At 40.8% G+C, this 15391-nt stretch overlaps 1 protein-coding gene across 1 annotated transcript in view; it reads right to left on the bottom strand.

Annotated features, from left to right (window-relative positions):
- METTL24 (methyltransferase like 24) overlaps window positions 1-15391 on the bottom strand; it is a 97571-nt gene that overhangs the window by 46717 nt on the left and 35463 nt on the right. Inside the window, exons 2-3 of the mRNA XM_068231280.1 lie at window positions 11425-11523; window positions 10315-10454 (exon numbers count right to left, since the gene is read on the bottom strand). Coding sequence (XP_068087381.1) covers window positions 10315-10454; window positions 11425-11523 — 239 coding nt within the window. The remainder of the gene's footprint in view (window positions 1-10314; window positions 10455-11424; window positions 11524-15391) is intronic.

The following is a 15391-nucleotide window of genomic DNA, read 5'->3' as shown; positions in this document are numbered from 1 at the left end:
GAGGATAAGGATTAGGGTTAGGAGTTAAGAGGGGGAGGTGAAGGGTTAGGGTTAAGGAGGGGGAGATTAAGGTTAGGGGTTAAGGAGGGAGGAGGTTAAGGGTTAAGGTTAGGAGTTGAGGGGGAGGTGAAGAGTTAGGCTTAAGGAGGGGGAGGTTAAGGTTAGGGGTGCAGGGTTAGGAGTTAAGGTTAGGAGTTTAGGGGGGAGGTTGAGGGTTAGGTTAAGGAGGAGGGAGGTTAAGGTTAGGAGTTAAGAAGGGGAAGGGAGGAGGTTGGAGGGAAGTTAAGGGTTAGGGTAGGGGTTAAGGAGGGGGAGAAGTAAAGGGTTACTAGTTTTACTAAACAATTTTTTTCCTGGTAGTTTAGTTATTTAAATATGTAAGTAAATGTGTTCATTCTGCACAGCCACAGCACCTCCATTAAAAGAGATTCCAGGCTGTAATCTGAGACATTGATGCTGAAGGGATTGAAATATACACTGTATACACTTGCTGACGCTGAAGAGATTGAAACAATGTACGGTATACACTTTTCCTGATAACTGCCTGGACGGCATAATACGTAAGTATTATTAAAGACCACCTCCAGCCAAAAAAAGGTCTGTATGGCAATACATATATGTAATCTAGGCACTGTGTACAGTTAGATGAACATATAAAGTTTACATCTGGTACATCATATTGGATAGAACAGACTCACATTTGTAAGTAGCACTTCCATATTCTTCCTGAAGCTGAAAGCATTGTGCACACCTCTTCAGCCTGGTTAACTCCCCTGCCCCTCCCTCCCCTGCGGTCTGCCCGCCTAGATCAAATTACTTCTCTTTTCACAAACTGTAGTACAGAGAAAAGACAGGAAAACTGCAGCATCCTGTCTTATGTCTGTTTGCTATAATTCTTATTTCAGATGTCTGTCTGTCTGCGTAGATTAGATCACATGGACATGAGGGGTGGAGTTATGGCATTAATCCCCCAGCATCCTTTGCACCTATGATTTAGAAAGAAAAAAATGCCCTGGGCCTAATTTCACACTGGGGCGGGGATTTCAAGACCATATGTGGAATACGGACCCTAGGCTTGAGAAAATCACACTTTATCATGTGTGAGTTTATATATCTTGGCAATTTATTAGGTTTAAAGCAAACTGTAATTTTTACTGTAGATACTCTTTAAGGTGGGGTGAGTGCTGCGTACAGAGCACGGTTGGATAAAATGATGGTACAACAACAGTTTACCTATCAGATTGTTAGCGGAAGTGCAAAAATTAAGACACTGGAGTGAAAAATTTGGCGTGCATGAGTAGTTTGAATGGACTAATATTTGATATCATGGGTACGAACGACTAACACCAATTATCTTCTGAACCGATCCGAAATGGTGTAATTGGGGTGGGAGTGGCGACTGCATTCAGAGTACCTTGAGGACTTTTGCTCTGCTGCACTTTCGTAATGCCCCCTGATGAAGCCCCAAAGTATATGGGGTGAAACATGTTGGGTTATGGTGGTGGCATGTATGCAAACCAGCATTCTCTTATGTGGGGTAGAGGGAACAGAACCCTTGTAGCATTTAGACTTCAATTGTCTTAAGGGAAGCTGAATACAGGCCACCCCCTTTCCACCATTTCAGATTGGTTCAAAAGATAATTGGTGTTAATCGTTTGTACCCATGGTAAATTATCAGTCCATTCAAACTACTCATGCACTTCAGGGTACCATCATTTAATCCAACTGTGCTTCGGCATTGTTCATGCATCACTAACTATAAAGGATCACTCATTTTTTTTACGTTGGTGACGGAGCGTGTGCACAGAGCTTAAAGAGAAACCGTGACCGGGAATTGAACTTCATCCCAATCAGTAACTGATTACCCCTTTCCCATGAGAAATCTATTCATTAAACTGATCATCAGGGGGCTCTGTATGGCTGATTTTGTGGTGAAACTCCTCCCACAATTGATGTCAGTGCCTCACAGCACTGAGGTACTGACATCACACTGTGGGAGCCTTGTTGCATTGTAGGAAATAACAGCTGTTTACAACTGCCAAAAAAGGAAGCAGCATCTCCTTCCACTGACATCACATGTCACCATGTGATAAATGTCAGAATGTAAATCAGGGAGAGGAAAGATTTTACAATGGGCAAACACTGACTAAATCATTTATACATAATTATTGTAAAAATGAAGCACTTTTTTTTATTACATTATTTTCACTGGAGTTCCTCTTTAAGTCTGCTGCCACATTGTGCATACAATGGAAATATTGCTTGTAATGTACAAAAAAGTATATTTACATTTTAAAGAAGTGCCATGGTCACTACATTCAAACTAGTACCCTTTTTCTCCTCCCTACTACCACGACAGCCTATAACGGAGGGGATGCGGGGACACTGCAGCTGTGACGAGGGACAGATAGGCTGCCAGGGGCTGGAGGAAGCCTCAGGTAAGTAAAAAAAAATTTTTCTTTTTGCTCGGATGTATCCTTTAAAGTGGAACTTGAAACCAGAATTGAACTTCACTACCACCTTTCCCATGAGAAATCTTTACCTCTTCTCAGATAACTCATCATGAACATCTTTCCAAAGAGCCCATTGGATCCCAGCCGCAAGCCTCCTGTTGGAGCCCCAGTGAGGACATTCATCTTTAGCCTTCTAAATCACGGCTTTTGCAGAAAACCACAAACATTAACAGGTGAGGTAATTAGTGCCTCAGCAGAGCTCATTAACTACCTCTGTGGATTTCCACAAAACTTGCACTGTTGGTAGTATTAGAGCCCTGCTCTAAACTTCAGAGAACATACTCACTGTGGGTCAAGAGAAATAAAGAACCTTTTTAAAATAAATATTTGTTATAAAGAGTTCAACAGCAGACCCTGTTCACCCAGTCAAAGGCAGACGGGGGCTCTCACAAGGTGTGGAGTCTGAGTAGCCATGGGTCTTCACCAGAGCACCCTGCAAGGTATAATGATAGAACACCTGATAACAACTAGTTAAATATCATAGGAAGAAGAATGTACAAACACTTGGACCAACCACTTGTAAGCATGGTGGTTATAGGCAGCAATTAAATGGTGGTAAAATTACTGCCAAACTGTTGTCCCTGTCAACTGATCCGTATTGAAAAAAAAACAGGCAGAATATAGAAATGAAAAAGACAGAAGAGGCATTAATGATGACAGCATAGAAGGTTAGTAATCCCTCAGTCTTTGAATCTATGATTCAATTGTGAAAAATAAATGCATTTTACTGCTGAAAGACTTTTCTAGCGACAAGACAAAATCAAACGTGTAAAGTAAAAAGCAGGCATGAAAAGTGCTGTACCAGTGTGGTTCAGAAAAATAGATGCACAGTCAGGTAACAAATCTGTGGTGTGATAGCTGAGCTTCAATCTTCATAAACCATAAATCTTACCAGCGGTATTGAGATTTTATATCAAGGTAAGGGAAGCATAGAATGGGACACGCTAAAAGGGATGAAAAACAAATCTGTGACATGCTAACATTACACTACCAAGAAAAAAGCAAGCTTTAAACAGCGGGCACATTTTTCAGGCATGGCCTTGGCGCCTCTTGCATCACTGCTGGGTAAACTACTTTACTACTACTAATAAGAGTACAAGTATGTACAAGAGGCTGGTGCAATATACCAAAATAAATACATAAAAATAGAAGTAAAGGTAACAAGCTGAATAGTCAGTGCAGTCTGCAGACACAGCAATGCACAGATGAAGACAGCTGTAACTGCCTCTGTAACGCTTGAAAATATGTTACCTGGTAAAATTACAGGTGTCTGTGTGGAAGTGTGCCACTTGGGGTAGTGTGACTGTGCAGGACCGTGGCTGTGAGAGCATGCAGGGGCGGCTGCGGTCGTGCCAGCATGTGGGCACGCAGGGCCGTACACCCGTAATGGCTAAATTACTGGTGTTTATGTAAATTGCCTCCTGGTCATTTATGATCTGACAGTTTGACACAGTGCGTTTTCTGTGTAAGCCGTCAATATGATTTTCTGCAGCTGAGTTTTCGCATCCTGATAATTCAAGTTTAAATCATCTGAACCTAGTTTAGCCACTTCAGCCCGAAGGTTTATTTTCACCTTATGGATGAGAGAAATTATTACTATTATCACTATTTATCACAACAAAATGATATATACCTTGTTTTTTTGCCACCAATTAGGCTTTTTTTGGGTAGTACATTATGCTAAGTATTATTTTTTACTTGTAAATGCATTTTAACGGGAAAAAATAAGAAAAAAAAATATTTGCCCATTTGTCCTAGTTCTTGCAACTTTTAAATTATATCCCAGTACAATGTATGGTGACAATATTTTATTTGGAAATAATAACATCCATCACTAATTTCAAGCACATCATTTATTAATAATATACCCTCTTGACAAACATATTTAAAAAAATTTAGTCCCTAAAGTTTGTAGATGTCATTTTACCATTTGGCCACAAGATGTCCTCGCGCATTATTTCCTATTGCGTACAATAAGTACACAAATAGCAAGTAATGCGTGGCTGTTAAAATCGGAAGGGACGCAGGCATCTCATTGATGCGGCGATCACGGGGACCTCTGAGGGCAGATGAATGGGAACTAAGTTCCCATTCATTAATCTAATGATCGCTGGCGGGGGAGGTGGAAACGAGCGAACGGGAGGGAGCGTGGCGGCACCATTTGAGAATGATCACTGTTTCTGAACAAAAACAGTGATCATTCTCGCCGGACATACAAGGATTGGCTCAGGGAACTTCTGTCCACTGCCACCAATCCCCCTGCCTCCGTGACTATCGCGATCGCGAGCTTCCGCACGATCGCACGCGCAGCCCCTTGAACTACACAGACGTGAGTCTCACCTCCCTGCGGCTGTAGCCACAACAGCCACGGACGTGAGACTGATGTCCGTGCGGTTATAGTAGTTAATTTCTTCCAGGGGTGTGGAGTCATAATTTAGGAGCAATTTTTGGGTACCTGGAGTCAGAGTTGTATATCTAAACTGTAATTAAAAGAAAAAAAAAAGATAACATTTCTATTTCTCAGATAACAGTCCTCATACAGAACTTGTACATACATTAACAGCAGTGCTTAGTCCACAAAAATGAAATAACAAACCAATCAAAAAACTAGTTGAAAATTAACCAAATTCCACCTTTGCAGGAGTTGATTGGCCAATTTTCAAGCTGCATACATTTTTATACACAATTTGCATAATCCTGCATCAGCTCAAAATTATTTGCATCTCACTTACCTTCCTTAGTAACTACTGCAACATCAAGGTGAGCTATCATACAAACTGGCATTCATATATCATTTTAATACAGTGGGTTGCAAAAGTATTCGGCCCCCTTGAAGTTTTCCACATTTTGTCATATTACTGCCACAAACTTGAATCAATTTTATTGGAATTCCACATGAAAGACCAACACAAAGTGGTGTACATGTGAGAAGTGGAACGAAAATCATACATGATAGCAAACATTTTTTACAAATAAATAACTGCAAAGTGGTGTGTGCATAATTATTCGGCCCCCTTTGATCTGAGTGCAGTCAGTTGCCTATAGACATTGCCTGATGAGTGCTAATGACTAAATAGCATGCACCTGTGTGCAATCTAATGTCAGTACAAATACAGCTGCTCTGTGAGGGCCTCAGAGGTTGTCTAAGAGAATATTGGGAGCAACAACACCGTAAAGTCCAAAGAACACACAAGCAGGTCAGAGATCAAGTTATTGAGAAATTTGAAGCAGGCTTAGGCTACAAAAAGATTTCCAAAGCCTTGAACATCCCACGGAGCACTGTTCAAGCGATCATTCAGAAATGGAAGGAGTATGGCACAACTGTATACCTACTAAGACAAGGCTGTCCACCTAAACTCACAAGCCGAACAAGGAGAGCGCTGATCAGAAATGCAGTCAAGAGGCCCATGGTGACTCTGGACGAGCTGCAGAGATCTACAGCTCAGGTGGGAGACTCTGTCCATAGGACAACTATTAGTCATGCACTGTACAAAGTTGGCCTTTATGAAAGAGTGGCAAGAAGAAAGGCATTAACAGAAAGCATAAGAAGTCCCGTTTGCAATTTGCCACAAGCCATGTGGGGGACACAGCAACCATGTGGAAGAAGGTGCTCTGGTCAGATGAGACCAAAATGGAACTTTTTGGCCAAAATGCAAAACGCTATGTGTGGTGGAAAACTAACACTGCACATCACTCTAAACACACCATCCCCACTGTCAAATATGGTGGTGGCAGCATCATGCTCGGGTTTGCATCTCTTCAGCAGGGACAGGGAAGCTGGTCAGAGTTGATGGGAAGATGGATGGAGCCAAATACAGGGCAAACTTGGAAGAAAACCTCTTGGAGTCTGCAAAAGACTTGAGACTGGGGCGGAGGTTCACTTTCCAGCAGGACAATGACCCTAAACATAAAGCCAGGGTAACAATGGAATGGTTTAAAACAAAACATATCTATGTGTTAGAATGGCCCAGTCAAAGTCCAGATCTAAATCCAATCGAGAATCTGTGGCAAGATCTGAAAACTGCTGTTCACAAACGCTGTCCATCTAATCTGACTGAGCTGGAGCTGTTTTGCAAAGAAGAATGGGCAAGGATTTAAGTCTCTAGATGTGCAAAGCTGGTAGAGACATATCCTAAAAGACTGGCAGCTGTAATTGCAGCAAAAGGTGGTTCTACAAAGTATTGACTCAGGGGGCTGAATAATTACGCACACCCCACTTTGCAGTTATTCATTTGTAAAAAATGTTTGGAATGATGTATGATTTTCGATCCACTTCTCACATGTACACCACTTTGTATTGATCTTTTACGTGGAATTCCAATAAAACTGATGCATGTTTGTGGCAGTAATGTGACGAAATGTGGGAAACTTCAAGGGGGCCAAATACTTTTGCAACCCACTGTATGTATTTTAGTACATTACAAAAGCGTAATCATTTTATATGAGCTGTAATTTGTTTAAACAAGTGCATTTAAGTGTTAACTATTGTTAGCTCCTGTATGAATTCTACATGATTTTTAAACTCCCTTTGCTCATAAAATCGATTAATTTGATTTGTTATTAAATTTGGATTTGGTGACTACAAATTAAGTTACACAGTAGAAGTATACTCTACATTTGCACTCCCTGCAGGGCTGTTGTGAATCCACTGAGAATCTTGTGCACGTTGAATACAGAGACAGGTCTGTCACACATAAACCTAGTTCAGGTTGTGCATGAAGAATGTGTAGTAGAGGAAGAGTCCCTTCATTCTCCTGCAGAGTACTGTACCCACAGTTAGATTGCATTGGGCCTGATCGATCTTCCTTGACTGTAAGTTGAGTCCTGTCTGCATCCTGTTACTAAGGACCAGTTTTGATTTCAATTGAACAGCTACTCTACAGCTATATCCTAAGTTTAGTTAAAGTGCATCTCTGGTGTACATACAAAACACAGAGTTATGTTAATGCTAAAAAAAGTCAGAATGCCCCAAAACATTGTCTGTTTACGAAGATTCACTGGAAGCCCATATCAGCTGGATCCAGTGCATAGCCCTGTCCCCTTGCAGAAAATGGCCCTGGACTTTTCGTCATCAGATATAGAAAATGGCTTTTTCTGTAAAGTGGCAGGGCTACACGCCTAAAGCCCGGCTGGCAAGGGGCTCCGGTGAATATAATAATACAGACGACATGCCAGGGAATTCACTTTGGCAATGACAGACTGGGATGGCCGACAGGGTAGAGTGTCAGCTTCCTGTCCAGGAGCTTTGTTTTCTTCCCAAAGCAGATGCCACCTTAATATAGCTCTAAAATTCTTAAGCTTTGGCAGTGATGAAATGCCTTTTATGTTACATACTTTCTATCAACAAGATTGTTATATGTAAATTAGAGGAGTCGAGGAGTCGGAGTCAGAGGAATCATAAACTGAGGAGTCGGACGATTGTTGTACTGACTCCACAACCCTGATTTTCCTGGTGCTAAAATGAATCCCTCTCTCAAAAAGTTAACATAACTTCCTACCACTAGTAAAAATTCTAGGATACGTAGCTCCCACTCTCCTCTCCCAATCATGTCTTAAAGGGAAGCTAAACTGAGAAGCATATAGATTTTTCCTTTTAAAATAATACCAGTTGCCTGACTTCTGCTGATCCTGTGTCTCTAATACTTTTAGCCACAGCCCCTGAACAAGCATGCAGATCAGGTGCTCTGACCGAAGTCAGACTGGATTAGCTGCATGCTTGTTTCAGGTGTGTGATTCAACCACTACTGCAGCCAAAGAGATCAACAGGACTGCCGAGCAATTGGTATTGTTTAAAAGGAACATCCATATCCCTCTCAGTTTACTTTCCCTGTTTAGGCACCATTTCCTGTCCAAACTAAGCATTTGCAACTGATGCTAAATATTACTCTGCCCAGTCTCACACCTAATGTAATCTTTATCATCTCTCATCTCCCCCAATGCCACTCTGTTGCAGTATACAATAACCCTCACAAATCTAAGGTAATCTGTACTCCTATGTTAAATACAGATTTCCCTACCAAACCCAGCGTAAGCTTCCTGGTGCTAAATACCACACCCATGTCCTATAAAGTGGTATAGTCCATATGCAGCTAAATATTAATCTTCCTCCAAGCCTAGCTCATTGGAAACAAACATCCAGATCTCAGTGCTGCAAAGTCAGTAGTAGGAAGGCGTAAACCCTTCTGAATAGAGCAAAGAGAGTACAACTGATCTGCAGGTTACATAATTACTGTACAGTAAAACCTTGGATTGCAGGTAACTTGCTCTGAGAGCACTTTGCAAGACAAACAAAAATGTTTATGAAATTTTAACTTGATAAGCAAGCAACATCTTGATATACAAGCATAGAACATATACATGCGTCCTGTCATCACAACTAAGCTGATGGTTTTGCTCTGACGGTTGCAGGTTTGTACTTAAAGGGACCCTGAGATGAATAGAAAACAAAAATTCATACATACCTGGGGCTTCCTCCAGTCCCCTGGGCCTGATCGCTTCCTTGGCACTGTCTTCCATCATCTGTATCCTCCGTAAGGGCTCCTGGTATCTTGGCCAGTCAAGGCTTACTGCGCATGCGCAGCCCAGCCAGCACGCCCACCCCATCACGCTTCCATCACCAGTAGTTCTGCGCAGGAGCAGAACTCTCCTGATCGTGTGAGCAAGACGGGGGAGCATGCAAAGCCACACTGTGCATGCACCAACTGGCCGAAAATACCGGGACCCCTTACGGATGATTGAGGAGGCGGAGGACAGCACCGAGGGAGCGATCAGACTGGAGAGGGCTGGAGGAAGCCCCAGGTATGTTTTAAAATGTTTTTCTTTTCATCTCAGATACGCTTTAATCTGAGTGTAGTGACTACTCAATGTCATGTTTCCATGAAAACCTCAAAAGTAGGTAAAAGCAACTGTCATTGGTTAAAGTGAACCTCCAGACTAAAAATCTACTCAGCAGCACTGAAAAGGCCTGGTGTTTCTTTAACAGTTTCACAGCATCAGAACTTTGTTTTTCTTACCCAAGCCTCATTTTCAGCTGCAGAGAAGAAAACTGCATTTTTCTCCTGATGCTGTGCAAAGCATGATCGGATTTCTGATAATGTTGTTTTCCTTCTACTGTTTTGGTGAAAATTTTTTCTTTTAAATTTTGAATTTGAGATTTGAAGCCTAGCGCGCACAGTTGGGATGGGTGATCAGGACAGTTGGAACCCATTAGATTGTAAGCTCGCAAGGGCAGGGTCATCCTCCTAATGTTTACTGTTTTTGTAACAATATTTGTGCTGCTTGGAACTCTGCTGTATATTTGTTAGTTGTATCTATGTTCCCCTTGTCGTCTTATTGTGCTTTGTAAAGCGCTGCGGAATATGTTGGCGCTATATAAATAAAAAATAATAATAATAATAATAATAATAACTGTGTCTCATGCTCCCTGTCACCTCCTTTTAACCGCAAAGATGGCTGCCCCCATGAAAATGATGGCTGCCCCCATGAAATCACAAACATTTGCCTGTTCTTTTAAAACAGGGTGGGTAACCGATTATATTACCTATCTATTTTAATAATATTAAAATATGACTAATGTAACTTAATGACAGTATGTTTGTTTAGGCTGAAGTTCCTTCTTAAAGCCACACAAAAAGAAAAAAGGAGTTCCCATTAATTCTTATGGGGAAATTTGCTTTGATATAAGAGTCCTTTGGTTTACAAGCATGCTTCCAGAACAAATTATGCTGCAAACCAAGGTTCCACTGTATTCATATTAATGTAAAAATGTTTGGAAATGTAGGTGATAAAACAGAAACATTACCCCAATGAATACATGCGGCATTGCTGATTTCTTATCTGATGTGCCAAGCTGAATCTATCATCCAGGCAGACTGTCCATGGCTTCCCATTCTCCACAGATTCCTTTGTCAATCCATTTGTCACCAATTGAGAACACACAATCTGGGTAAAGGATAATATAGTTCTTAACAGATCCCAATACACAGAATGGTAGCAGGAATGTTCAGATTTTTGTAACAACTTCTTGAGTCAAAATTACATTTTAAAGAGAACCAGAGAGGAATAATTAAAAGTTATTTATACATACCTAATGCTTCCCGCAGCTGCAGAAACCCTAATCGCTCCCACGCTGCGGTCCTCAGCTTCCTCCATTCGCTGGTGCGGGTCCCGTCACTTCAGCCCGACTAGCCAGTCGATCGTAGCTGAAGTGCGCTCCTTGCGTACCTCTCCAGTGGCTGCTGGAGAGATACGCAAACAGCGCACTTCACTGGCGTAGGCTGGCCACGTCCCCTGGAAGGACGGGACCCACACCGGCGAATGGAGGAAGCTGAGGACCTCGGCGTGGGAGAGATTAGGGTTTCTGCAGCTGCGGGAAGCCCCAGGTATGTATAAATAACTTTTAATTATTCCTCTCTGGTTTCCTTTAAAGCCAAAACAAACCCCAAATATACATGTGAGAATAATTTCTGAAAATGAAGAGTCAACAACATTGTGAGTGTGTGATGAACCAACATACTGTTACTACATTACAGAAAATCATTCATATGATTAATAGGGATGGCAATGCTTAGGAGAACTCACGGAGAAGCATGTGATCAGCTGATAGATTTGTAAGGTTACGATTTGCTGTGATGACTTCCAGGTTTAACGCATGATCATGACCAGCAAATCAGAGCCTTACAAATATATCAGCTGATCAAACTGGTTACATCCTTCTCCATGAGTTCTTCTGAGCAATGCAATCCCTAATGATTATCGCAAGCAGCAACTCCACTGCCTTTAGCCTTTTCATCACTCTGTTTTACCCACCAGCCGTGAACACCCACTGCAAAAAAAGAAAATCAGCCTGTACTTTTAAAAATGATCACATGCAATACGGTTACTATTGGCCATTTCACAATTTTTTACTGACCTGTGACTTTGTGATGTAATGAAGAAATCTTGTTGCTTCCTCACTAAGTGAGTGAGAAGGACCAGCCCAGGGTTGAAGGTCTATATGCCACCGTACAGGCTAAAAGAAAGTACAAATATCAATCACTGACACATGACAAATGGTGTCAACCTAGAATGGAATAAAAAAAAAGATGCAAAGTACATATGCACTTGGGTTACCAAATAATCATTCCTTTAAATCACACATGTCGAACTCCAGGCCTGGAGGGCCAGATCCATGCCAGTGTTTAGGATGGACTGAGAGAGCAATGTGTTCTACCTGATGGACCACACCTTTCCTGATTCAGACCCATCAATTCATTTGAGCTGTATCAAAAATGTGTGAGGATCTCGGCCCTCGTAGGACCGGTTTGATATACCTGCTTTAAATACTGACACATCTAAGTTATGCATGTTCTGAGGCTACTTACACATGATCAGTGCCTAAACTGCATCTAATGCTAGGTACACACCATACAATTTTCTGGCTGATTTACCCACCAGATCTATTATTTCTAACATGTCCACTATGAATTTCGATTGATCTTTCGATTTTCCAATAATTTTTCCGAACGATTTACAGTCACTTTTATAGAAATCGATCAGAAAATCGAAAAAAAAAAAAATCTATCAAAATTCAGTTTGGACATGTTTGAAAAAAATAGATCTGGCAGGTAAATCTGCCAGAAAATTGTATGGTGTGTACCTAGCATTACTAGCCACAAGACCTGTGTAATTCATATGTGTCAGCAATTAAAGGGATGAGCACAATGGCTTAGACACAAGTGTATGTGCTGGTACATTGTGGCTTAGAGCCCATTCACACTTAAAAGCGCAAAATGGTAGTGCTTAGTGCTACCGTTTTGCACGGGTGATTTTACCACGATTAGCGTGGTAAAATTACTGTATACTCCGGCGATTCAGATCGATCGCTATCAGCGCTTTTATGAGCACTGTATCGCTATCTCTCCTGAATCATTGCAAAATGCTACAGGGAGCACGTTTTGCGATTGCCGCTAATCACTAAACACCCTCGATCACTGCAATAGGTTAATATTTCGGTAGCGCTTTAAAAAGCGATAGCATTTCGGCAATTAGCGGGAATCACCTGCTTAGCGCTCAAGCGAGAACAGGCCCTTAAAGTAGGCTGATGGGTATTTCTACAAAGGCAATAGCACAAGGGGGCAGCTGGATAGCGTACTGGTTAAGGGGGTTGTCTTTGATGTAGGGTTTGAGCCTTTCTGGGTTTGAATCTGGGCTTACGCTAGTACGTAAAACTAAGGAGTCTTTGGGCATATATATATATTCTTGTTTTGTACATAAATATACAATTAGTGTTATCCTGCTCATATTTCGGGTTGAATCGATAAGTTCCAACATGTCTGATCTGATTTCCAATTAATTTTCTGATAGATTTTGTATAAGGCCTCTTGCACACTGCATGCGATTCCGATTCAGATTCCGCTTTTTAATCAGTTTTTACATCCGATTCAGATTCTGATTTGCAGTTTGCTCCCTGCACACTGCAAATCGGAATCTGAATCGGATGTAAAAACTGATTGAAAAGCGGAATCGGAATCGCGTGCAGTGTGCAAGAGGCCTAAAACTGATTGGAAAATCGATTAGAAAAATGATCGGAAATTACCAAAACCTGCTGGGATGTCTGCAGTGTCATAGAGGTGTAAGCAGGAGAGGAATAAACACTATTCAAAGCACATAAAGCAGTGATCATTATCAGCATTACACAAATAAATGTAATCACTGCCACTACTATGACCATTTAGCTCCATGAACCAAAGCACTGTATGGTTGTCAACCACCACCAGCTCTTACCCCATCTATGTAATGCCTAGTACACACCATACAATTTTCTGTTAGACTTTTCTGGAAGATTTTCTGTAATTAGATTATTTTCTGTAAAGTACTGGTAGAGACTGGTCATTATCTCTGGTGCATTGTCTTCTGGTTATCTCCTGCTGAGTAGAACAATGCCTAATTGCTAGGCAGATAGATGGTTAGATAGATAATTTCCAACATGTTGGAAATTATCTGGCAGGTAAATCTAACAGAAAATCTTACACAATATTGTATATGGTGTGTACCTAGCATAAGAATAATTGTATCATCATCATTCCCTCAAATGATAAACTGTCAAAAAGTAATCAGAAATGTATTAATCAGATATTCTGGAGTCAATAGATCACTAGATAGATTAATAGATTACTGGCAGATTTGTTCAACGAGATAATTTCTGCTTGAATCTTTGACCCATAGTAGCATAGTAGACTTAGGGGAAGCATTACAGTATATGGACAGTTTTACAAACTTTTCCCACCTCCTGAAAGTGTACAGCTTGCTTCACAATATTTTATATGAAAAAGAAGTACCTAGGGGAAAGCCGTGATAATCTGGTGTCCATAGACGGGCAGATACCTCCCTAGGAACAGGTTTTAAAACATCTGCTCACCTTTTGAGTCCAATGCAACTGTACTAGACTTTTCTATAGAAAATGATGATATGATATGTTATCTCCAAAGAACTTTATTGGTTGTAAAGAGTGGTTTTCAATATATGGGAAATCCTCATGTACAATGATGATTATGTCCAACAAAAATGCTGGTTATTATATCTCTGTGTGGCAAATTATAATGGCAATAATGGGGCAGTAGTGCAGTGTCCATTTTGCTAGAGCAAATTATTATGGAGCGTCCATGAAACATCTGAAGCAAACACAATATTAATTTATTTTTACTGTTACTCACCCAGTGAGCCTTATGTTTGAATTTATTCAATCACTTAATGTTATCTGGTAAAATGTGATCAGCTTAAAGTGGACCCAAATTAAAAATACAAGATTTCAGAAATAAAATCTATTTTCTAAATTATAATGATAAATAGCAGCCTTTTTTTCAGCTGCATGATGACAAATATAAAATATGTTACATTTATTGGAGGAACCCCTCCCTTTCTTTCATATTGCCGGGATTTTTCCGGCAAACTGGTGGAGGAGATAAAAAACTAAAACAAAGCACAGTCTGCTACTAATGATGTCACAGGGGAGGTGATCTCAGCTTGTGTGAGATTTCACATAGACGACGCCCCTGTGAGGGAGGGTAGGTGATGACAAACACATCCATGATCTAAAACCTCCTACTAAGCTCAGAAGTAATGGCTGCCACCTGTATAACCCTAGTTATGAAAAGAGAAGGGCGAAAAGCATGCACTGAAATGCTCATAGGCTTGAAGGAATCAGGAATAGTTTATTTCGCCAAGCATGACTGGGTCATGCCCGGAATTGGGTTTGGCACAGTACATTTGGCTCAGAAGAGACGGCTCAATTGATAGCATAGAGCAACAGGAGCAGAAATTTACAATTACACATGTCAGTAGCAGACGGTTACATTTGCATTTCAATTGAAGGAGTGTTTATTGATCTTTGTATGTGTCAGAGTGGTGCAACTAAATATTTTGAATAAAAAAAATGTTTGGTTTGGGTCCGCTTTAAGAAATTCATGAATTCCCTCTGACTAGGAAGACTATATAAGTATAGCAATGTCTGAAGTGACCAGTTAAGGCTTTCAAGGCAACAATCTCCATAGCAATTGAATTGCTTCCACAAACACAACAGTGATTTAAATGTGGAATATTTTGACATGAGGTAGTATTTATAATTCTGTCAATGACTTGCTTGCACATCAGTATCTGCTCAAGAAAAGAATCCATGTGCTGTATTAAGCCAAAAGAGCTGATGTCATAGATTAAAAGCATACGGTGTTTGAAAGCAAAAACCCCAAGAAAGAAAACTAAATTAAAAATAATTCAAGTGCATAACATTCAAAACAAATTCATCTAACTTAAGCCACCAGACCCCCTAAATGTAAAAGTGACTTGCATGGGGCAAACCACAGGCAGCTCTCAGGACATATATGCAAAATTGGCACCGGGGA

Source organism: Hyperolius riggenbachi, chromosome 4 (genome assembly GCF_040937935.1).
Source record: "Hyperolius riggenbachi isolate aHypRig1 chromosome 4, aHypRig1.pri, whole genome shotgun sequence".
Lineage (NCBI taxonomy): Eukaryota > Metazoa > Chordata > Amphibia > Anura > Hyperoliidae > Hyperolius > Hyperolius riggenbachi.
Note: the sequence above shows the minus strand (reverse complement) of the source record. Positions and strands in the feature narration are given on the sequence as shown.